The following is a 21362-nucleotide window of genomic DNA, read 5'->3' as shown; positions in this document are numbered from 1 at the left end:
TTATAAATAGACTTTTCCCTTCTTTTATATATATCCGATCGTGATTTAGTCGGAATCCGGCCTAATCGAGGTCGGCAGTGGGCACGCCATTGCCGGCCGCATGATTTGGTCGGATTTCGACCAAATCACATCGGATTTTGGCCATATATATGGCCATATATATATGGCCAAAATCCGACGTCGGACGAAGCGCCGATGAGCGGTGCATCGATCGCGTCCGAGGCGGCGGTCGGCGGTAACTGGACGGCACGATGAGGGCGGCGGTAGCAGTGATGGGTCGTGAGTGTCACACGCGGATCGCGCAATATATCATTTTCGCGTATATATATATATATTTATTTATTTATTATTTTTTAAAAATAATTTAGATGTCTAAATTTTAGTCAACTAATATATTTAAAAATTAATGTTTGAGATATTCATCCTACTTAAAATTTAAATATTATTTTTTATTATTCTTTTAAATATTTTATTATTATATTAAATCAGTGGGGGATATTTTCATTTTATGTCTCAAGAAAAGATAGTTAATGTATCTCGAGTCGCCTAATCTTTTTTATATTTCTTTCATTTTCTTCCCTAAAAATTAATTTTGGATAAGTTCATAATTAAAATTAAATTAGAACCACCAAAAATACACGAAGTCCTTTTCTTGAAAATAAGAAGAAATGGTTCTTCCCGTTTCATTCATGGTGGACCGAGGTATGCATGGCAATATGGCATTGACTGCACATACACACTTTCTCTCTCCTCTAATGCAACCTGCCGCCTTTCAATAGGACTTTTTGCCTCCATCCACAGCTCGAGGAGCAAAGAACAAAAGGAATACTCTTCGTCTTCGTCTTCTTCTTCCCTCTTTGTTCTTCCTTTTTTTAGGAATATCATCGGAATCGCAGCGCAAAGAGCAGTTTTGAAGCCTTCTATAGATATCCATGAGTTCTTTTACTTAAAAATTTGATCTTTTTGGTTTTGTCCTCTTTATGCGAGTATTTACCTCCCTTCTCGATTCTCCATTTATTTGCAGCTTTTTTGTTTTGTTTTTGTTATTATTGCTCTCTTTTTGTTTCTTTCAGGATGGGGGCGTGCACTTCGGTTCCGAACGATTCAGCTTCCTCAATGAGGCATCGATTGGGTTTAGCTTCCAAGGCCAAGAGGTTCTTCCTTGCGTCGCCCGCAAAAGAGAAATCTCTGTGTGAGGCGAATCCAGTCGATGGATTCGATTTGAGGAGCCTCGAGTTAGGTATGTTAATCGAATTGATTCGTGACCTTTTCTGTCTAATTTTGGTAAAGATGTACTATTTCTCTGTTGCTTACTGGATTTTGGTCTCAATTAAGTAAGTTTAACAAATCAATCACAAAAGTTAACTGTATTCTGGAGATTGTGGTTTCAGAGTGCTCCTTAGATTGAAGAGTGATAACAGACTTTGGTAACTTGTAAAAGCATGATAAATTATCCAAGAGCAATTAGTGTAGTTGCAATATAGAAAATGAGAGAAAATATGTTGAGATGGTATGAATATGTATAAAGGTGACCACTAAATCTATAGTTTAAGAAGTTGAATGGATTATGAAAGGTAAGGAGCAAAAGGTTTCTTTATTGATGTTTCTTTATCTTAGTTTCAGGAAGCAATCTTTGCCCTAGATTCATATATCAATAGGTGCCTTCGTAATCTGAGTGCCAAGTGATGTTGCTTTCTTGAAGATGAATCACCTATGTGTGGATGGATGAGATTTGGCAGGTTTCTCATCTTTAACCTGATTTAATACATCATAACATCGATTTTTCTATTCATAAGAAAATTGAAGTTGGATATCTTTGGCTAATGAAAATGCCAAAGTAAGATCATAAATTTCAGTTCAATTAATATAAAACTTGTTTGGGAGCTGAAAGAGTTGAATTGTATTGTGAAAGTTAACTGAACTGTGATGTTCATATTGTGACAGCTTGTGTCTTTTTTTTTCCTTTTCTGTAGCTCTCACCCACCAGATCTTTGTATTACGTAATTATATAAACTTCTCTATGTTTTAGACTTGTCAATGCTTGTCCTTTTCAACTCTATCTCAACCACTCTGTATAGGAATACTGAGTAACTTTAACAAACCTTCTTTTTGATTCAATAACAAGAGTCATCAGTGTCATTGGAGATTTTTTTTATTTATAGTATTCGTTAGATCGAAGAGTGATTTAGTACTTTGCTAATTACTGATTCAGTTTTATTCATAAAGTAGACTAACAGCTTGCCCAACTGCAAGGTTTTGGATTGTTCAATAGGTTTACTAGCTTGTTCTCACTGAGATGTTGGACTAGGGCATGCATTGTTCTTTTCAGCCTTGTTCAGCTTTCAAACCGAGACTAGGTGATTGAACCTGTCAACCACTTGATTGCAGCTTTTTCTGTTAGATTGGTTGTGTCTAATGATACACATAGATCGAATTGGCGTTTGGTTCTCCGGTTCGCTGATTAAACTGGCCTGTCTACTCCAACTTCCAAAACACTGATCATCACAATAAAAGGGAGATAGAATCTGAGAGGTTCAAAATGTGCTCTTTCTTTGATCTTGTGTAGAAGTGGCTAATTTGGCAACGTTTTCCTAATTTGGTAACAGATTTCTGCTCTTTTAGATAGTTTCTTAAGCATCTTTCATTTATAGTTTGATTTTTTTTTCCAAATAGAACACTTGATATTGGCAAATTCCAAATTGGAACCCTATGTTCCAACATGCTCAAATAAAGTCCCTCTAATTTTCTAGACCAAAATTGTTTACATTGAACAAACAAATCCTTAGAAATTAAACATTGCTACAAAAATGCAGCACTGTGATTGACCACTTAGTTTGAGCTTTTTAACTTGAGATCTCTGTGCATACATCTTCTTGATTCAATTCATCTTGCAGTAATAGAAATACAAGAAGCGGCCAGACATTTTGAATCGGTATCATGCGCTTTAGCCATACGAGGCAAAGGGCTTGAAGTGAATGATTCTTGATTCTCAGAACTTTAAAGAGATTATTCTGCAAGGAAAACTTGAACAGTTTGGACTAGTTAAATGAATGAGCAATCTCTTGTTCTTCCATTGCTGAATGTGTGTATCTTTTGACTTAAGCAGGGAGCAAGGATGAGATCTTCTTTGATACACAAGTGTGGTTAGACTCAGACTGCGAAGACGATTTCTTTAGTGTGAATGGAGGTATGGTTTCTGGACTCCCAACACCAGTTGGTAAATTCTAATTTCGACATGCTTAGATTACGACTTATTAGTCATATTTGCAACACAGACTTCACACCTTCACGAGGGAGTACTCCAATTCATCCTTTGAGCATGCCATCGACCCCTAAATTGGACAACCACTTTCTCTTTGACAAATCTCCGTACTCGATATCTGAACCTTCTCCTACTGGCAGCAAGAAGCTCGCTGAGCTGCTATACGAGACCTCACAGGCCAAAAAACTTGGTTCGGCAAATGTTACTGAAGTGAAAGATGCCACTACAAAATCAGACAGGGACAAAACAAACACCACTCAAACCTCAAACTCATTGAGCACAAGCTCTGCTTGCAGCACTGAGGTGACACCAAGTAGAGGTCTCAGGAGCAGGAAGGACAAGGTATGGAAAGCTGGGCATTGTTGTTTGCCAAGCCTGCGAAATTTTGGCTTCGACGAGAAGAGGCAAAAGATGAGTTCCAGTCCCACCATCTCCAAGCTTTAAACCGAGTCATGTTGAACTCATTTTAAAGTATCATTTTAGTTGTATGCACATCAAATAACAATAAGTGCAAACTTTGCTCGAGTAATCTCATCATTACTAGGAAGATGTAATAAGGTTAGAGGAGCATGGGCATCAAAGAGCAGGAATCTTATGTATATTCTGTGGTTGTACATGTTTGTTCTCACATCGAAAGTACATACTTCCATAAACTATAAAGAAATCTTAGAACCTATCCATATTGTTTCACCAGATGGAATGCAATTATAAAAGCAATGTTTTTATGAGGTAAGAACTCATCCTACATCAAGAAAAATGTAATTGGATTGAGAGTTCTATATTTTTGATGTTCCTGCGAATAGAAAACTAATCCAAATTGAAAACTTACTTATTGGAGTTTACTTTCAGTAGCCAATTTAACTGATTGAATTATATTGCAGATCAGTGTAGGTCTTGAATACACTGGATGAGAAGTTCATTGCATGAGCATTAGGGTGAGCAAAATTTTAATTAAATAAAAATTAAAATGTAGTTAAACTAATTAAATTAAAGTGATTAAAGTATTATGATCAGTTAACTATTAATTCACAAATCAAGTACAGTAAATTCAGAGATTGACTGACACAGTTTATTTGATGATACAATATCTGATTAAATGATACAATATAAAAAAAGGTTTAGATGATCGAATTAACTAATTTATATTATTTTTATTTTTTTGATTTTAATAGCAAAACTTTGATGGGTTCAATTTGTTAAACTTGAAATGTGACAAAGCCATGCCAGGTCCAGGAAAGCCCATTAACAGTCCAACAAGTTCCTTTATTGGGCCCTGGGATCACATCTAAACCCTCTTCGAACCAGGATAAACAAAGAGACGAGGAGGCGACGCAGGCAGGACAGGACAGGCTTTTCCTCCTCTCTCGCGATCTCTTCCTTTCGTCCCCCTTCGGCCCTTCAGTTTCATCTCCGACATGGTCTACATCGAGTCCTGGGACGAGTTCGTGGATCGATCGTTGCAGCTCTTCCGCGCTGATCCCCAATCGGTAAGCGCTTTCATCCATCCTTCCGGTGTCTTTCCCTTGATCTCCATCTCTATGCTGGCTGCTGCGCCTTATTCTGTTTTCTAGACTGATCCGTTTGCGTGTGTTCTCGACTTGTTGATCGGGAAGTCGAGGTATGTCATGAAGTACAGGCACTGCGATGGGAAGCTGGTCCTCAAGGTCACCGACAATCGTGAGGTATGCCGCTGTTCTTGATGCTGTTTTGAGTTATTGCACGCTTTTAAAAGCCACTAGCGGGAGAAGGTTTCCTGCTTTTGAATCATTTTGATCCAAAGTATGATGGATTGGAAATGTCAATAGGCAATACTTTTTGGGTTTGTCAGTGGATTGATCATTATTTTGGGGCACGACTGCGTGAACTTTCAGTCCAATTAGCTTGGCTTGTGGGGTTGATGATCAAGGGTTCTGAACATGGAATTTTCAGAATTTGGTATCTTAGCAAAGGGACTACGAGATAATCGAATAGTTGATGTTGACTTATTTCAAGAAGTGCATGTGCAAATAAAGTTTAGGAAATTGCATTTAACCTTTCATGCTAATTTTTTGCAATGTTGTTTATGTCCAAAGCTTCTGCATGACTGTCTTTATATTCTATACTAACACAGCCTTAGTGTCCTTTTTTAATAAACAAGTAATCTCTCTGTCCTATTTCGAAGAATATAGATATAAAATAAGTTTATCAAACTTTATATGTATTTTGTGTTAGTGTATTATGTTCTTTTTTCAGAATGTTGTCCATAGTTTCTATATGCATATGACTGCAGACTACAACTTTAAATTTGTTAAATGTATATCAGTTGTTGCTTTAGTGCCCAATCAAGTTTGTTAGAGATATATCTAGGGCTGTAAATGAACAGGACATTTATGAACAAGTTCAGTGCTCAGCTCGATAAGAGCTTGTCTATGTTTGTTTGATAGTAAAAACATCTATAAAACAAACAAGATGAGCCAATTTGGTGACTTCCCTCACCTCTTTAATTCATCTTATTGCAACCACACCTACCTTTCTGGGTTCTCAACTATTACCACATATAATCGTACAAAATGAATCATTCCTCTTAGGTCACTGCTGTTTGAGTATAGTTTCTAGTCCAACAACAGCTAAAGCATCTTACTACTTGAGCATTTGAGATTATGAGTCCATTCAAGCCATGTGGGAGTAGATAGATGCTCAACTCTTGCTCGTCTGTGGCAACCTATTTATCCTAGCCTAATGAGTGTCTTCCGCTGCGGCTTCTCTTGCTATGAGACTTGAATGCAAGCTCAGAATTTTTATATAAGATGATTTTCTTGAGCTTTTAATGTAATTGGTACTCTGTCCCAGTTACATCAAGTTGACAGACATAGATCTCTTTTAGGACGGTGCTATTGATCTCAAAGATATGTTCTCTTGATCACTTCAGATGTTCAGGATATGAAGCATATTTTGACAAGCTGCTCGTCATCATGCTTCTCCTTACTGTTTGCCTTCACTTAGAGTTAGTAAAATCTGAGATCTTGGTGGTTGTTACATAGTGACTTCCATTTAGTATTACAGGTATAAATAATAGCAGACTTGATTATGATGATTTTATCTCTTTTTTTGTTTTCTTCTCTTATTTTATAAGTGAAAAAAAATTTAAGAGGGTGGTCAAAGCTGCAAGGATGTTGATTATACTATTAAGTGCAAATACTGATTGCATTGATACAGTATCTATGTTTTCCCCTTATGTTACTGTACAGGATATATATCACATTTTCTTTCAATGCAGTCTTCTTTTGCTTATTTGGATATCAGGATCATTACCTTTTAGGTTTTTTTTATAAAAAAATTATCTTACTGTGAATTGGTTGGTATTGTTAATAATCATAAGTGGATTTTAATGTGACTACTAATCCGCACTCTCAATTATACTTCAGTACTGTCTTGTTGTGTAGAACTTGGCAGCCATGATTTTTCTGCAGTAAGTGGCAATTGTTTGTCATTAGCATATGATATATCTAACTGACTTAGCCTATTGTTGAAGAACTAGTCTTCGAAATAGTCCTCAATCACATCAGGATCCTAAATAGTCTTAGCTTTCTTTACATAGTGTGTTATCAATGGAGAAATTGTCTACAAGGAAACACTAGATTTTGATCAGCAGATAACATGCTTTTGTTCTCTGCAATATGGTTGAGAGAAAAATCTATATGTTTCAATGATGAATTGCCTGCCAACTACGATGTGCTACTTATTCGCATGCACGGTAATGTTTGCAGTGCCTGAAGTTTAAAACTGACCAGGCCCAGGATGCCAAAAAAATGGAGAAGCTCAATAACATATTCTTCACTTTGATGGTCCGTGGCCCAGATGGTGTGTGTGATTATTATTCCTGTTTAGCTTAAACTGCCCTTCCCTCCTCCATCTATTGATTTTCTGAATTATGTTCTTGTTTTTGACAGCTGACATATCTGAAGCATCCAGTAAGGAACAGATGGAACAGCAGGCGTCAAAGAAGGGAAGGGGAAGGAGGCAATAAGCACTTGATGCTTCTCATTCAGTTGTTGCAAAAAAAGGGTTTGATTGATATTGTTGCTTTTAAAGATGATGAATTAGCAAAACAATAAAGACAGACTCAAATATGCTAATCAGTTTTCTAGTAATGCTCATTACGAGACGTGGTTCATTTTAAATTGGATTTAGTTCATTCTAGTTTGCTTTAGGCCTAAGTAAGGCATGAGCAAAATTGATTAATGCATAGTACAATAGTAATTTAAAATACTTTCTGGGATTTTGAAGATTTAAAATACTTTTAGTGTTTATTTTTATATAAAATATTTTATGTTTTGTGTTATTTTTTCTCTCCACAAATAACGTACAAAATAGATTTAGGTCAAGATATGCAACGGTGGTCATGAAAAGGTGCTTTCTTTAGTTATCAAAAGTTCTCTTTTACACATCACAAATGGAGGTTCGTTTCAATTTATTTTTCAGTACAAATGATTGAGAACAACGCACGTTTGTTAAAATCTTTAAAGAAAGTCAGTTGGTCTTGGGGTCATGATGTCGCGGTAGGATATTCAGGTTGTGATTAGGTACTCACAGTTCGATTCTCAACTATGACGTATTTATAAAAATTTTTTTTCTAAATGGGGATCGTAATCAAAGGATGTTGTCTGAGTTGACATTTGAATTCCTGATTTACCTTGATGGTCGGTGCAAATTTTCATCGATTTACCTCAGGTCTGATCGTGCTATGTTACTTCCTGATTTATTCTGGTGATCGGTAGGAAATTTTCATAGAACCGGATCAATTATCCCGAGATTGAGTCAATACGATTAACTGGGATTATCATTATTTTTTTTTTTGTTAAAGAAAGTCGGTGGGCAATAACTCAATTGAAAACAAGGCATTATTTCTTCTAAAGAAAACAAAGAACAGCAGCAATTTAGCAACTGAACTTCTCATTTTCAGTGAACAAATGTGGAAATCTTTCACCACATGGAAGATGAGAGATCTTCCTTTTTTTTTCCAAAATAAAAAAGTTAAATTCAACAGGTAAACACAGAGGACTCTAGATCTGGGTGGAGAGCGAGGAGGAGAAGTCTAGATCTGGGCGGAGAGCGAGGAGGAGAAGGTTAATCAGTCTGTGTAGACGTGGACATGGACGGCGAGGATGAAGATGGCGGCGAGGGCGAAGAAGATGATGGTGTGGACGAAGATGGCGACGCCGCTAGTCTGCATCGTGCCGAACTCCACGATCCGGCCCTTTCCGGGGATCTGGAAGAGAAGCCCCGGCGAGAGGAGGACGAAGAGCACCACCGCCACGAACACCGGCCCCCAATCCGCCATAGCTCACTTCTTAATCGGATCGCTGCTGCGAGGATGTGGAAAGGGAAGGAGGAGGAGGAGTGAAAAACAAAGGCTAAGGATCGGAGCTAGCCACTACGGCGGCAAGTTTAAGGAGCGGAGGAAGAAACGGACAGAAGCAGAAACGCTGTGGTGGTTCTTGAAGCATCTTCGGCTGAGCCCATGTGGGGGATTGAAGTTGACTGCCCGCCTGCCCCAACAACCGTTATAGCGCTATCGTATGTCGGTATCCCTTCGGCCACCATGTGTCAGTCCCGCATTTACTGTGATATACCTCTTCAAGTAAGTTAGGAATTAACGAGTGTCATTGATAGATGAATTAACTGAAATTAAATGTATTTATCAAAAAAATTATTAAATTTGAACCAGCTAGAGACAGCTGGAGACATTTTTCCATATAATTTTAAATATAAAACACCAATCTAATAATTTTTAAATTTACTTAATTTTAATATGTAGAAATTTAAAAAAATAGAACTTTATAATGATTGAGATATTAAATTTGTACTAGGCTCTACCATCCACTTTATATGTATATATAATGATATTAGTTTCTTTGATATTGAATAGAATTAATTAAAGAGTATATATATAGTTTAATGATAAAAATAATTAACAAATATATTAATTAATATTAATGACGTATCCATAACTTTCTGTGAAATAATTGACTAAATAATTGACTACGATCGATGTTTTAATCTGGGTGAATAAATATAGTAAATGAGCATTTAATCTTGCTTAAGGTTGGATGATCTGGGTGCATTCTTTTAACCTCTATGATAGTTTGTTGCATACTGCATTTCATGATAATTTTTGGGTACTATTTCAATTGTTGTAATTACTAGTGCTTGGTGGAGATTCATGGTTTACCATTGTATTTTGAAAAACACACGACCCACAACAATTTTAAGCATTGTATAGAAGTGGGACGAATCTGTTTTAAGAAAATTATGTTAAATATAAACTTTGATTCTCTATTTCGAACTCACGACTCAAACTCGATGACTTGGACTCACACTCAAGAACTCATATTTGGCCATTCAAGATAGTTGTGTCTTTCACACAACTTAGCAATCATCCAAGCAGCTATCCTCTTATTGGGCAGTCTGAGATTATTAACATAAGTTATCTAAAGGTAAATTGAAAATATTATAATTTTCAATTCAATACATTCCTATAATATCTCTGATAAATTATTAATTTTTTTATACAAAATTTATAGTGTAAAAATGTGTCTCTACATGAACGATAGAAAAATGGGACGTGGGTATCTGTTGATTTAGGTGGAGAACTGGTCTAATTTTAAAGTGGGCAAGTGAATGAAAGTACAATAATTGAGACGAATTCAAAGGAAAGCATTTAGCAAAAATCACAAAATGAAAATGTCCAAACACACTATTTTAGTTTTTTTTTTTTACATGGACGATTATAGTTATTCAACTTATCTCGAATTTTGTTTTTTAAAAAGCCCTGATTTTTTTCTTCACAATATTAATTATAAGCACGTCGTTTGAAAAGTCGTACATTTTTTAATCAAATGCTCCAAAGACATCGTATCGTACGTCCCCAGGCCATTGGCAAGCTGCTGCCATTCAAGTGGCTGAGCAGGGGAGCTTCACCTAGACACAGGAACATCGACAAGCAGCCCAAGCTGTCAATTTAGTGACTGAGAAAGGGAGCTTCACCTAGACACAAGGAGGAGATTACAGCCGCCCCTGGGGTGTGGCGCACTGGTAACCACATTCCCTCTCCATAGGCCACTTCCGCGGTTCGATTCTTTTGGGACGCGTCTCACTGGGTTTAATGCCTGGGGCGTGGCAGTCGACTGTGCTGGTCGGGCACGTAGATCCCAATTTGGTAATGGACTGGAATGTAGATGCCAGTGAATCCTCCTGATTTACCCTCGCTGATCGGTGGGGACTCTCGTTGAAGGCCGTGGGGCAGGGCCGGTCAACCAAGGGGACTAGTTGGTGCTAGCTACCCAGATACCCCTTGTAAATAAAAAAGAAAAAAGGAGGAGATTACAGCCGGCTGACTTCATCCCGCTGAGGTCATCCCCAACCTAAAGTGATTGGTCCAAATCCCCAACCTCAGCAATCGCACCGCATGCCTTCTTATCCACAGACCACAGGCGATGGCTTAATGCGACGAGCGAGACCGTGGGAAAATTTAGAGTGGAATGGCAGAAGAAATGGCAGGCATATGTTTGCTGGAGATGGAGGGATCAAGTAGAGTAGCACCTCCAAATGGTACCTTCGCAGGGGAGATGACACCGCTGCCTTCTTGAAGGTGTTTGTTTTCAGCTCAGGAAGACTGCGGTTTCATCTGCTGCGCAGGTAACATGGCTGCTGGCGCATCATCATCATCATCACCATCCTCGACGATTGCGTTTACTGGCTCGCTAATTTTTGGTTTGTTTTTCCTTCTCGTCGAGATTAATGATCGAGTCACCGCGTGCTGTTCGTCACTTTCTCAGTTTTGTTATAGTTTTGTTCGTGCAGGGTGATGCAAATATCCCAGCCAGCGTTACAGAGATGCAAATGTTTTTCACTAGTTATAAAAACAAATCGAGCTGAGGACAAACCAACAAAGGACACTCCCGCAGCTGTCTTAATTAAGAGAGGCACCTTCTACGCTCTCTGATTTCTTTCTGATTGCTGCAGATGGTTCCCTGGAGTGTGGTGAATTTTCTTTGTGCTTTGTGATTGCATGATCGTTAATTTTCTTTGTGCTTTGTTGATCCCATGGCCTTGCCGCCATCCAGCGTTCCAACCAGCTCCAACCCATTGTGGATTGCTCGGGTCTGTCAATGCTTGAGTTAGGGATCTGGAAGAGTTCCTCCACTGAGAAAGAACAAAAAAAAAGCATAAAGATATTTCTGGAAAAAGGTAGAATATCAACGCTAGCTAGTTTGAAAACAATGGAAAACACTATCGAAATGAACTAACGATTAGAAAATGCCTACTACCTGATGTGTATATGCATAAGCTAATGTTCTTTCCCTTTTTATAGTAGCTTCCTGTTTATTCAGTAGATTTTCTTCAATCTTCTCTTTGGATAGAAGACTGCTATCCCAATCCTCAGCAATCTATCACCAAATATGAATCTTCAGTCTACGGCCAGCAAAGTTCACTTTGGAAGAAAAACGATGAACAACAGACCACATGCTCAATCTAACATATTCCTTTTGTGACGTAAAGAATCTATAAGGACAATTCAGGGCACAATGATCTATTTTCATCCTTCAAAAACAATTATCCACTGATCTAAGTAATTGTTATCTCATTTACTTATAGCAGTAACCTTTGTTGATTTTGTGAAAAAAAAAATAATATTGCAGATAGTAAAAAAAAAAAAGAAAACATCGGCACCTTTAATTTCTCTAATTCATTTTCACGTCTCTGCTGCAAATGCCTCTGGAGAGCTTGGTTTTCCTCTGCCATTCTGACTCTCCGTGAATGCATTTGTGCCTGCACTCTAGCCATTGTCTGCATGCACTGCAATGATTTTGTTGTTTGAAACTTGACAGCATTTCCCAATCGTTTCCTTGCCTTGACAAAGTTTCCAACAAGATTCATTTTACCATCGTCAATAAAGACAAGCTAATATAAGAAGCATCAATTCTCTTACAGCAAACCAGTTCATCAAAGTTAAAAATCTCAGTAAAAAGTCTACACGCTCAGGTTATGTATATGTTCAATCAGAAGCAGTGTTCAAATTATCAACAAACTAGAGTTTCCCAATAAGGATTTTTGACCAAATATTATGATTGTTTTTCTTCCAAATAACTCGATAATAAAAAGAGGAAGGCAGAGAAAGCTATGGCATGTACCTTGTACCGTCGATAAGCTTTCTGGATCTTGAACACTGCGATCTCTTTTCTTGATTCACCTGTGTGCCTACTTGCAGAGGTAGCCAGGCGAGCAACCTCGGCTGCAGCCTGCAGCCTAAAGCCACAGCACTAGTAAGCGCCACCGAGCAGGCAAGCTTGCGCTGTTCTTCCTCCTTCGCTGTCAGCTTAGCCTTCTGAATTGGATGAGCAGAATCCACAACAGTGGTTTCCACTTCTGTTGTATTGAATGAATCGGAAACCTTGGAACTAACAAGACTATCCTTAAGGCCTCCTCGACAGCAGTAGGGGATGAAGGATCGCTTGACCGAACTAAACCACTCCCATTTTCTCCCCATCTCCACCTTCTTACTCTTGGGCGATTTTTTCCTTCTCAATCACTCCTGAGATTGGAATCGTCGTGCAAAAATAAAATAAAATAAAAATAAATCCAACAACAAACCACCACGACTAGGTTTGCTCCGCGCAAAGAACTATCCGATCATCACGAAGAAATTCCTGCCGAAAAGTGAGAGGAAAATTTCCGTTTCCTGCTTTTTTCCCGGTAGTTAACCTGTGAAAAGGAAAGACCTTTCGGAGACACAATCCAATAGAGGCGGAAATCTTACATGGATAGGGGGAAAAACAAGAACAGAGAAAAACCGAATACCGACTTTCAGTTTCAAGCACACGACTTTCCACAAAAGTTCCATTTTTAACCAAAAGAAACTAAAGACAGGGCATATCGAAAGCAACAGATGAAGAACGGCAAAGTCATAACAGACTTGAAGACGAAGTCTTGCAAATTTCTCTGGCGTAAATGACTAAAAAAGGATCGAACTGAGACCAGCATCGGGAGGAAACAGCAAGTGGTAGGCAACAGGATAATCCAAGAAGGTACCCAAAAAGGCCGTCAATACCTGATAATCCAGTGAAAAAGCAAAAGTACCGACAAAGCCCAAGGAGGAAGACCAAATTGCGTCTACAGGAATGAGAAAGAAGAGACCGCTCCGCTCGCTGTTTCGAATCCCCTCTCTCTGTCCACCATGGCCTACCTTGGCAGGAAGAGTTGGTCTAGATTTCACTGGCCTTCGTCCTCGCCCTCTTGAAGTGTCTGCCCTCGGCGCTGCCTCGTTTCTCGCTCGCTTCCATTCTTCCTCTCCAATCTCCATCGAACCTCGATGCCATGATGCCGGATCGGGTATCCGCCTACCCATCCGATTTGGTGCGAAATTATTGATTATTTTATTATAGACGTCATGTGATTTTAAAAAATAAAAACTTTAATAAATATGGAAAAAATGTAAATATTTTATTAAATTTGCGGGCTCATTTATTTTTTATGAAATTAAACGTATTTTTAAGGAATATAAAAAACGTATCCGGATCATTTATCTGGAGGTCTCAGAGCCGGTCGATACGATCACTGCTTTGAATGAGCGGCCAAGATAACAACGACAGGATCCAACGGCATAGGAACCTCCAATTGATCTATAAATACGAGCCTTCTGTACGTTTTGCCCTTCTTTCGCCGCCGCCATATCAAATCAAGTCTGTCTCGGCGGCCGCCATTTCCTAGACCTCGAGAGCTCTTTACTTCTTTAGGGTTCCGCCAACATGGTAAGCGCTTCTCAAATTGCTTCTTCATAAATCGAGGTTTTTTTAATTATTGTTTATCGTTTTTGCCTTTGGTTGCTGGATCAGCCTCTCCCGAACGATATCGATCTCCTGAATCCTCCAGCCGAGCTCGAGAAGAGGAGGCACAAGCTCAAGCGCCTCGTCCAGTCGCCCAACTCCTTCTTCATGGTATACCTCTCATGTTTTTGATGGAATTTCTGAACCATTTTCCTCTCTTTGTTTCCTCGCTGATTAATCATTTGAGCCGCAGGATGTCAAGTGCCAAGGCTGCTTCAACATGTAAGACCTCTTAGCATCAGTGAATTCGATTCAAGATTTGATCTTTCCTTGCCGTATTGACTTTTATGTGCCTCAATCCATGTTCTTGTTGCTCTATCTGCAGAACTACTGTCTTTAGCCACTCGCAGACCGTTGTAGTGTGTGGAAACTGCCAGACCGTGCTCTGCCAGCCGACTGGAGGGCGCGCCAGACTCACCGAAGGATGCTCCTTCAGGCGCAAGGGCGACTGAGCATTGGTTTCATCCTTACTCAGTTCATTGTCTTCCGTGATTCCCATGGATCCAGAGATGGCTCATATCTTAGGGTTTTCAATGGTCTTAAGTAACAATGGTTTTGTTGTTCCCATCATACCTTTTCTATTGCATCTTTTGTTGATCTGTAGCTTGAGCATGGATAATTTAATGAAATTCTTATCTTAATTATCAAATTATCCTTATTATGAAGTCCTTAATGCAACTTTATTACGTGATATCTTTCTCTAAATGTATGAAGTTGTTGAGTTAATTGTGATTTTTTGTTTGAGTGATTGTTAATCTTTTTACATATGCATTATGGTTGCATCCTTATTGGAAGTACTCAACTGATTGCACTAACCATTTGACTGATTGAATCAGAAGATATTAGATTATGTTATTTTCTTGGAAGGACAAGGAGGGGTCCAAGAAACATATAAATAGTAAATATAAGTTAAATCTGACAAGAGGTGAGAAAAATGGTGAATACAAGTTAAATGATACTATCTATTTTCTTATGTTGAAGCAAATAAAACAGAAGAAAAGGGATACAACTTAGAAATTACTTTTGTTTCTTATTTAAAATTTTCTTTTTGTCCTCTACTGCCTATAAACACAATACTAGTGAAGATCATCAATATTTTGTATTTGTTCTCCCTTTAATTGTCCTCATTTGTTTAAGTTTAAGCTTGCACTCAAAGTGGATTTGCACTTATAGTGGTGTTTAGTTGGTGGGAAGGAAATAAAAGAAAAATGAGTGAAAAAAATGAATCATATTATATGCATTTTTCTTATTCACTTGGATTATTGCTTTCCAAAGATTTTGGGATCTGTTATTTTTTCGTTATTGATCTGATTCTAGTGTTTTTCTGAGCTTGTTTTAGTGATTTGTTGTTCTATTACATTATTGCTCAACGTTATGTTCTATCAAACATTGTATGATTTGATTATTATGTGATTGAACATTATAAGAGATTGTGATTGCGATTGCCTTCAAGAACATAAGGGTGTATGTTTTCTCCCTTCTAGAAATATGGTATGAGATTTTCAACCTAAATGGATACTTAATTTACATATAGGTATAGTTTGATAGTTATAAATTTTTTTATGATAAAAATTTAGTTTCAGAGTATTAACCCTAATTTTTTTTTAATTTGAAAATGTCTTTGGATGGTCGACTTTTTATCTTATTGGAAGTTTTAGGCATAGGGCATGTTTTAATCGAGATAACATGCCTTAGTAGTTGTTGATCGACTATTGTTATTTTGGTTGTTTGGTTGTTACGTACATGTTGAGTGCTACTCACAATTACTTTTTAAATTTGTTTAGTTCACTAAATCTACTTCAATTAACTCAAATTCAAAATAAAAAAATCACTGCTAAGGTTTTATTTGAAGTTTAATCGACTTAACAAAACTCTGATTTGTTTAAATTCAATCAACTCCAATTAAAAGTATTATATTTTTATTCAATCCAATCTCAAGGATCCCAACTTTAAACTCGTGATGATAAAATCATACGGTAGTAATTTTATTATTGCGACTCAAAGTTATCTTTGTCAGATCTTCAAACATTTAAGTACGACAGATCTTCAATTTTCTCTTACAACCAATCTATGAATACCATTAGTAATGTCAAACAGCATTCTGAAGAAAAAAGAAGCATCTCTAGTCTGTTAGCATCTCATAACCAATTGTTCTCAAGATCTTGAAATGCCATTAGTGCTATATGGTTTATGGTGCAACGAATCTCCAAGTTTTTGTTGACAGTGTAAGGGCACAACTAAAATCCCCATTGTCTTTTTGTTTGATTCATTCTTTGTATGCTTGAGTTCCACTGGAAGATGACTACTTGTGCAAAACTCTCCATATCTTTCTCATGTAGACAATTAGCGACCACACAGCAAGACCAGCTGAAGCATAAAGCAAAGCTACACCAAAGGCGACAAAAACACTCTGCTGTTTGAGTCTGAAAAGTAGGATAAGTTCAGACATCAGACGTGTGCATATCACACTGAAAGCAAAGGACGCCAAAATCTGAATGTAACCTGGGATCTCTACTGGCAAGAAGAATAGTTAGAGAAGTCATTTGCGTTGCTGTTTTCCACTTTCCCAGATTATTTACTGCTACAACCTGCTATTAAGATCCACTAAACTAAAATCAAAGGGGTTTTTTTTTTTTTTTTTAACATTTATGCAAATCAAGTAATTGTTAAGGGTCTGATTACTTGGGTGGAAGATATAAGGAAGAGGACAGGAAGGAAATTGACAATATATGTATATAAATAAATGATGGAACTCATATAATTTTGTGATCGTTTCTCTCTTTTCCCTTGTACCTTCCATACAAGTAATCAGACCTTAAAAGCAGCATAACAGAAAATGAAAGAAATACCTCAATAACTCTACTATTCTGCAATGCCGCCCACTCTCTGACAGCTGACATAGTTATCTGTAAAAGTTAGAAAATGGTAAAACCAACTTGCCAATAACATAATCATGAGAATCTTATTGCATATGTATTTACTTGAAAAATTAAAATCCTTACCATATGGTCTGAACTCGAAAAATTGGACAGAACATACCCCAAAGACTAGGGCTCACAACGGAAGTAATTTTAGGGACTAAAAGATACATAATTGAAATAAACATGGAACACCGAGGTCAACAACCTAGTTTATGTAGCAAGATTATATTGGTGAATTCATAGACTTAACTTGACACAAGGGGAAAAAATGTATTTATAAAGATTACAGCTTTGTCATAGATTTACTTTTGTTCAAGATCAATTGCAACTTCCAGTACTCAGTTTCAGTATAACTCTGATAGTATATGAGTATTTTTTTGAGAAAAAAAATGAAAGAGTCAAATGAATATAATCAGATTGCTTTGTGCATACACATAAAAATTGAGTTGTCTCAGATACCTCTCTACCAATGATAGCAATTGAAGGTGCTGTCAGAAGCCAACGAAATTCGCTAAACACAGCACACTCCAAAGGTTTGGTGCAGAGTAAAACCAATGTCGCAGCAACCATAAGCTGATAGAAAATAACAAAAAGCATATAATTAATATAATCAGATTATGTCATAGTAATCTGGAAGTTGAGAGAAAGTATCTATTCTCTAATTTGAGAGGAAGCAAATATTATCTCAAATAGAAAAAGATATACCTTGTCGGCCACAGGATCCAAAAATGCACCAAATGCCGTTTCTAGTCTCCACTAGAAAACATAAAAATTTAGAGTTATATGCAATAATCATAGGCAATCATGTAACTAACTTCGGTAATCAGATATGAGTCGCCTTCAATAAGCCTGACTTGACCATATATCTGTACAAAGAAACCTAAAGGCTAAAGGGACCACTAAAGGAAGAATGACTAAAATAAAATGATCCCAAATAGTTACCACAGACTCTGAATTTATCCCATCTTTTGCTGCATTTTATAATGTGTTTATATTGATCATGAACTAAATCATAATGAGAGAAGCGGATGGGAATGTTTTATTATTTGACTTTCTAATCTTCCGTTTCAGGTTGGGAGCCACATATGCATTTATTTTGCAACAACTTTATTGCATTATACTTTCTTACACTCCAATCAACCTTTCTTTTCAGTCATTTTTCTTGTTGTTCACCCTTATAGACTTGTTTTGTCAATTACTATATGAACTTTATATTTAGCAGTCTGATCTTCATAAGTTCATCACATCTAGGGCTCACTATCATGCTGATCCTAACAAAATAGCCCAACCAAGCTCAAAAAACAAATAAGTGAAGACATACCTTCCGTGCAATATAACCATCTAGCCAATCTGTGATCGCAGCAAGAAGAAATATGATTGTTGTAACAGTTGTTCCCACCAAACCATCCATGTAGAAAGCTAATGAGAAAGTTAAGATGTCAGATCATACAGTCAAGTCCTAACCATGTATTGAAATCAATAAAGCACTTAAGAAAGTCAATAAATATTTTTCTAAAAGGTTTAGAAAACAAAAAAAAAGATAGAATTATATGTGGAATAGAAAAGATCAAGAGCTTAAATAGTACAAATATATCTACTATTCAAATAACTATTTAAAAATGCAATACACAACCAAGAAGTTGTACTAAATGAAGGTGAAAGTACAGTAGGCTCTTAAACTTAATAAGTTTACATCCCAGAATCACTGTATTAGGTGAAATGCTAAACCAAAAGATTCTGTACCTGAAATACTTTACTACAGTAAAGGAGAGTATGAATAAGAGGAATAAAAAAAATCCTTTCATATCTTACATTTAATACGGAAAATGAGATAATTAGTAACTCATTTATAGGTAATTGCTTCTTGTAAAAGCATTACCATGGAGAAGCTGAATCCTAAAATTATTGGACAAACTTAAACTAATGGAGGACATAAGTTTAATCTCCAATGTTTCAGATATATACTCTATAGCAACAGCTTTTACAGCTAAATAGTAAAGAGTAAAGAACCAACAGATAATGATTAAAAGAACTGAGCCGCAAGTGTCAACAATAAACAATGAAGAATAAACAGATGGAGTTATTAACAAGTACATGGAGACTATAACACAATGGGGAATGTGCTTTCAATATATTGAAATGGGATTATACAAAATTGAGAAAGCAAATACTATAGTCCCTAACAGAGTTCAAAAGGTTTGCTCTACCAGTACCATATTTGGATGTGATGATCTTTTACATGTAGTATACAACACTAAATCTTGCACTAAAAGGTACTTCAAGACAGATTGATACTTCAATTCAGTTTGTTAACATAATGACACTACCTGTCAGTTTTGGGTAGCTGGACCATCACTACTGTGCAAATACATGAAACTTTTGACAAATTCAAGGTTTTAAGGTAACAAATAATATAATTGAAATAACATATGGATACCCAGTGAACAAATATTTTACCATATAACATGCAAGGTTTGGTTTATTCTAGCTACTTGTAATTCTACATCTTATCAAAAGGTGGGCTTATGCTAACTTGTATCTCTTGCACTTCACAATTGTTTAACAGACCTGAGGTCAAATAAATAGCAGAACCCTAATCTTAGGATAAGATTCTTCACGTAAATAAACAGCTACGAAAAAGTAATGCAATGTGTCAACCATAAGCCATGTATTTCTGCCGACTAGATAGCACATTTATCTAATTTTAACTTTATTTTCATAACTCATAAAAATCTAGGAAAAATGGTACTGAATTTTCCTAGCAATGATCCGTATTACAGAAGAAATGAGGATCTATAAATGAGATGGATTCAAATATTTCTTATAGACGTAGGTCCTTTTGTTCCCTTCACCTACAAAAACGATCATTAAGTAATAATAATGTCTGATGACATACAAGGAAGACAATTTGATGAAGCACATTGCATGAATTAGCATCAAAAGGAAGAATATCCCAATTACTTTGGCATTGGAGCGAACATCCTACCGCACCATAAAATTAGCAGGGACGAACATCTCAAAGAAACGTTCGAGATTGAATCATAAATCTCAACCTAAAATCTAAAAATTCTATCAGTGGTACCGAAATAGGAAAATTAAAGGCACGATCCAAGGACATGGAACAGAGGGAAGTAAGAGCGAGCGATCGGCATTCAGAGCACCTACTGCTCACGAGGATGGGGACGGCGACCACCCGGCCGATAGTGAGAACCGTCGGAAGAGTTAGCAATCTCGATGGGTCGTTCTGCTGCTGTGATTGCCGACCATCGATGGCGCTCCCGTTCATTTCGACCTCCGATTTCCAGTTCCCGCTGCCATAACAGGAACCCATGGCGCTCGCCTCTCCCGCAGCCCCCAGGTCACCCCCAGCCGCCCGTTTTCTTGCGCCCCCGTCACCAGCGCCATAGCCCGACGTGGAAGACGTGCCGTGCGAGGCCGAGCGAGGAGCCCGCCCAGAACCGGGAGACATCTGCGGCGACCGCGCCTCCCCGCTGATCGCGCCGCGCTTCTGCCCTTCGGTTGCGAGATGCTGCTAATTAATTGGAGTTGCGGCCTGGCTGTCCCTGTCGTTGCGATTGTAACCTGTTACGACGAAAGCGGCACCTCTGAGTTGGGTCAAGTGGATGGCTTAGGATCCAATTCAATTTAAACCAGGTTTACTATAGCTCGATAAGGGTTAGATCATGCTCGGGACATAACGAAGTTAGTTACGACGCTAAAGTTATAGAAGAGTTATTCATGATTCGATCCTCATTTATGACGTATTTATCAGTTTCTTCGATGGGGACTTCAATCACAGTTGATTCAATTTACGTCCTAAGCTGGTCGTTGCCAACTTCCTGATTTTTTTTTTTTTTACAAAAGATAAGGATTAGATCATGCTATCGATAACAATATAACTTTACAATTTTTTAATTAAATTATTTACTACTAATAAAATCAAATTATTTTTCCTTTATAAATATATTAAATTTATACAACTGTTGAGTGTAATAAATAAGTTTATACGGTTTCTAAGCGTAATAAAAGATCCTTACAGCTATTAAATTTACACAAATATAATATATTGAAAAAAATAAAATAATGATTGTATAAAAAATATTATGTTATTATTTTTTTTAAAAATCTAGATAGAACTAATCAAGTAATAAGTTGGGTTAAAATTGAAGGATTTTTCTCAAATTATTATAAAAATGTATTATATTTTTTATTTATATTCCATTTTAAAAGTTAATTTACTACTGAATTTATGAAAATTTTATCATTTTTTATATATGTTTAAATTGTATATTAAATTGCTAATTTCTAATTAAA

General features: G+C 37.1%; 5 protein-coding genes and 1 pseudogene across 6 annotated transcripts; 3 read left to right on the top strand and 3 right to left on the bottom strand.

Moving 5' to 3' along the window:
• The first annotated feature begins 723 nt into the window (after positions 1 to 723).
• Positions 724 to 3863, top strand: LOC141841230 (uncharacterized protein At3g27210-like). The gene is made up of 4 exons (XM_074729371.1): positions 724 to 986; positions 1074 to 1240; positions 3107 to 3187; positions 3276 to 3863. The coding sequence occupies exons 2-4, from the start codon at positions 1075 to 1077 to the stop codon at positions 3704 to 3706; spliced, it is 678 nt and encodes a 225-aa protein (XP_074585472.1). The 5' UTR covers positions 724 to 986; position 1074; the 3' UTR covers positions 3707 to 3863.
• A 709-nt stretch (positions 3864 to 4572) lies between these two features.
• On the top strand, positions 4573 to 7422 carry LOC141841699 (signal recognition particle 9 kDa protein). Its single transcript, XM_074729881.1, has 4 exons — positions 4573 to 4749; positions 4876 to 4944; positions 7009 to 7102; positions 7192 to 7422. The coding sequence occupies exons 1-4, from the start codon at positions 4678 to 4680 to the stop codon at positions 7266 to 7268; spliced, it is 312 nt and encodes a 103-aa protein (XP_074585982.1). The 5' UTR covers positions 4573 to 4677; the 3' UTR covers positions 7269 to 7422.
• A 755-nt stretch (positions 7423 to 8177) lies between these two features.
• LOC141839867 (uncharacterized) lies at positions 8178 to 8785 on the bottom strand. Its single transcript, XM_074727715.1, has one exon. The coding sequence runs from the start codon at positions 8580 to 8582 to the stop codon at positions 8373 to 8375; it is 210 nt and encodes a 69-aa protein (XP_074583816.1). The 5' UTR covers positions 8583 to 8785; the 3' UTR covers positions 8178 to 8372.
• A 2428-nt stretch (positions 8786 to 11213) lies between these two features.
• LOC141840667 (protein IQ-DOMAIN 3-like) lies at positions 11214 to 13628 on the bottom strand (annotated as a pseudogene).
• Positions 13629 to 13961: 333 nt separating this feature from the next.
• On the top strand, positions 13962 to 14792 carry LOC141839652 (small ribosomal subunit protein eS27y-like). Its single transcript, XM_074727451.1, has 4 exons — positions 13962 to 14052; positions 14137 to 14238; positions 14321 to 14349; positions 14453 to 14792. Exons 1-4 carry the CDS (start codon positions 14050 to 14052, stop codon positions 14577 to 14579), a joined length of 261 nt encoding a protein of 86 aa, XP_074583552.1. The 5' UTR covers positions 13962 to 14049; the 3' UTR covers positions 14580 to 14792.
• A 1324-nt stretch (positions 14793 to 16116) lies between these two features.
• Positions 16117 to 20614, bottom strand: LOC141840739 (CDP-diacylglycerol--glycerol-3-phosphate 3-phosphatidyltransferase 2-like). 2 transcript variants are annotated; one of them, XM_074728803.1, is made up of 7 exons: positions 20214 to 20614; positions 18370 to 18467; positions 17754 to 17804; positions 17508 to 17621; positions 16977 to 17033; positions 16630 to 16718; positions 16117 to 16550 (listed from the first exon to the last, which is right to left on the bottom strand). In XM_074728803.1, the coding sequence occupies exons 1-7, from the start codon at positions 20515 to 20517 to the stop codon at positions 16430 to 16432; spliced, it is 834 nt and encodes a 277-aa protein (XP_074584904.1). In that variant the 5' UTR covers positions 20518 to 20614; the 3' UTR covers positions 16117 to 16429. The 2 variants fall into 2 exon arrangements, with proteins under 2 accessions (XP_074584904.1, XP_074584905.1); XM_074728804.1 differs by having other exon boundaries at positions 16630 to 16715.
• Between the last annotated feature and the right edge of the window lie 748 nt (positions 20615 to 21362).

The sequence above is a fragment of the Curcuma longa genome, chromosome 11 (assembly GCF_044706935.1).
Source record: "Curcuma longa cultivar G26 ecotype Majalengka, Jawa Barat chromosome 11, ITB_CL_G26_1.1, whole genome shotgun sequence".
Classification (NCBI taxonomy): domain Eukaryota; kingdom Viridiplantae; phylum Streptophyta; class Magnoliopsida; order Zingiberales; family Zingiberaceae; genus Curcuma; species Curcuma longa.
The sequence above is the reverse complement of the archived record's forward strand: the minus strand, read 5'-3'. Positions and strand labels throughout refer to the sequence as shown.

Bases quoted from the DNA above. Each gene is read 5' to 3' on its own strand.
- LOC141841230 (XM_074729371.1), top strand. From the start codon at position 1,075: ATGGGGGCGTGCACTTCGGTTCCGAACGATTCAGCTTCCTCAATGAGG. The intron at 1,241-3,106 runs GTATGTTAATCG...TGACTTAAGCAG, and splicing joins TTTGAGGAGCCTCGAGTTAG to GGAGCAAGGATGAGATCTTC. The intron at 3,188-3,275 runs GTATGGTTTCTG...TTTGCAACACAG, and splicing joins TTTCTTTAGTGTGAATGGAG to ACTTCACACCTTCACGAGGG.
- LOC141841699 (XM_074729881.1), top strand. From the start codon at position 4,678: ATGGTCTACATCGAGTCCTGGGACGAGTTCGTGGATCGATCGTTGCAG. The intron at 4,750-4,875 runs GTAAGCGCTTTC...TTGATCGGGAAG, and splicing joins TCCGCGCTGATCCCCAATCG to TCGAGGTATGTCATGAAGTA. The intron at 7,103-7,191 runs GTGTGTGTGATT...TGTTTTTGACAG, and splicing joins GATGGTCCGTGGCCCAGATG to CTGACATATCTGAAGCATCC.
- LOC141839867 (XM_074727715.1), bottom strand. From the start codon at position 8,582: ATGGCGGATTGGGGGCCGGTGTTCGTGGCGGTGGTGCTCTTCGTCCTC.
- LOC141839652 (XM_074727451.1), top strand. The intron at 14,239-14,320 runs GTATACCTCTCA...TTTGAGCCGCAG, and splicing joins CGCCCAACTCCTTCTTCATG to GATGTCAAGTGCCAAGGCTG. The intron at 14,350-14,452 runs GTAAGACCTCTT...CTCTATCTGCAG, and splicing joins TGCCAAGGCTGCTTCAACAT to AACTACTGTCTTTAGCCACT.
- LOC141840739 (XM_074728803.1), bottom strand. From the start codon at position 20,517: ATGTCTCCCGGTTCTGGGCGGGCTCCTCGCTCGGCCTCGCACGGCACG. The intron at 17,805-18,369 runs GTATGTCTTCAC...TATGTTTTCTAG, and splicing joins ATGGTTATATTGCACGGAAG to TGGAGACTAGAAACGGCATT. The intron at 16,551-16,629 runs GTTACATTCAGA...CCTACTTTTCAG, and splicing joins CTTGCCAGTAGAGATCCCAG to ACTCAAACAGCAGAGTGTTT.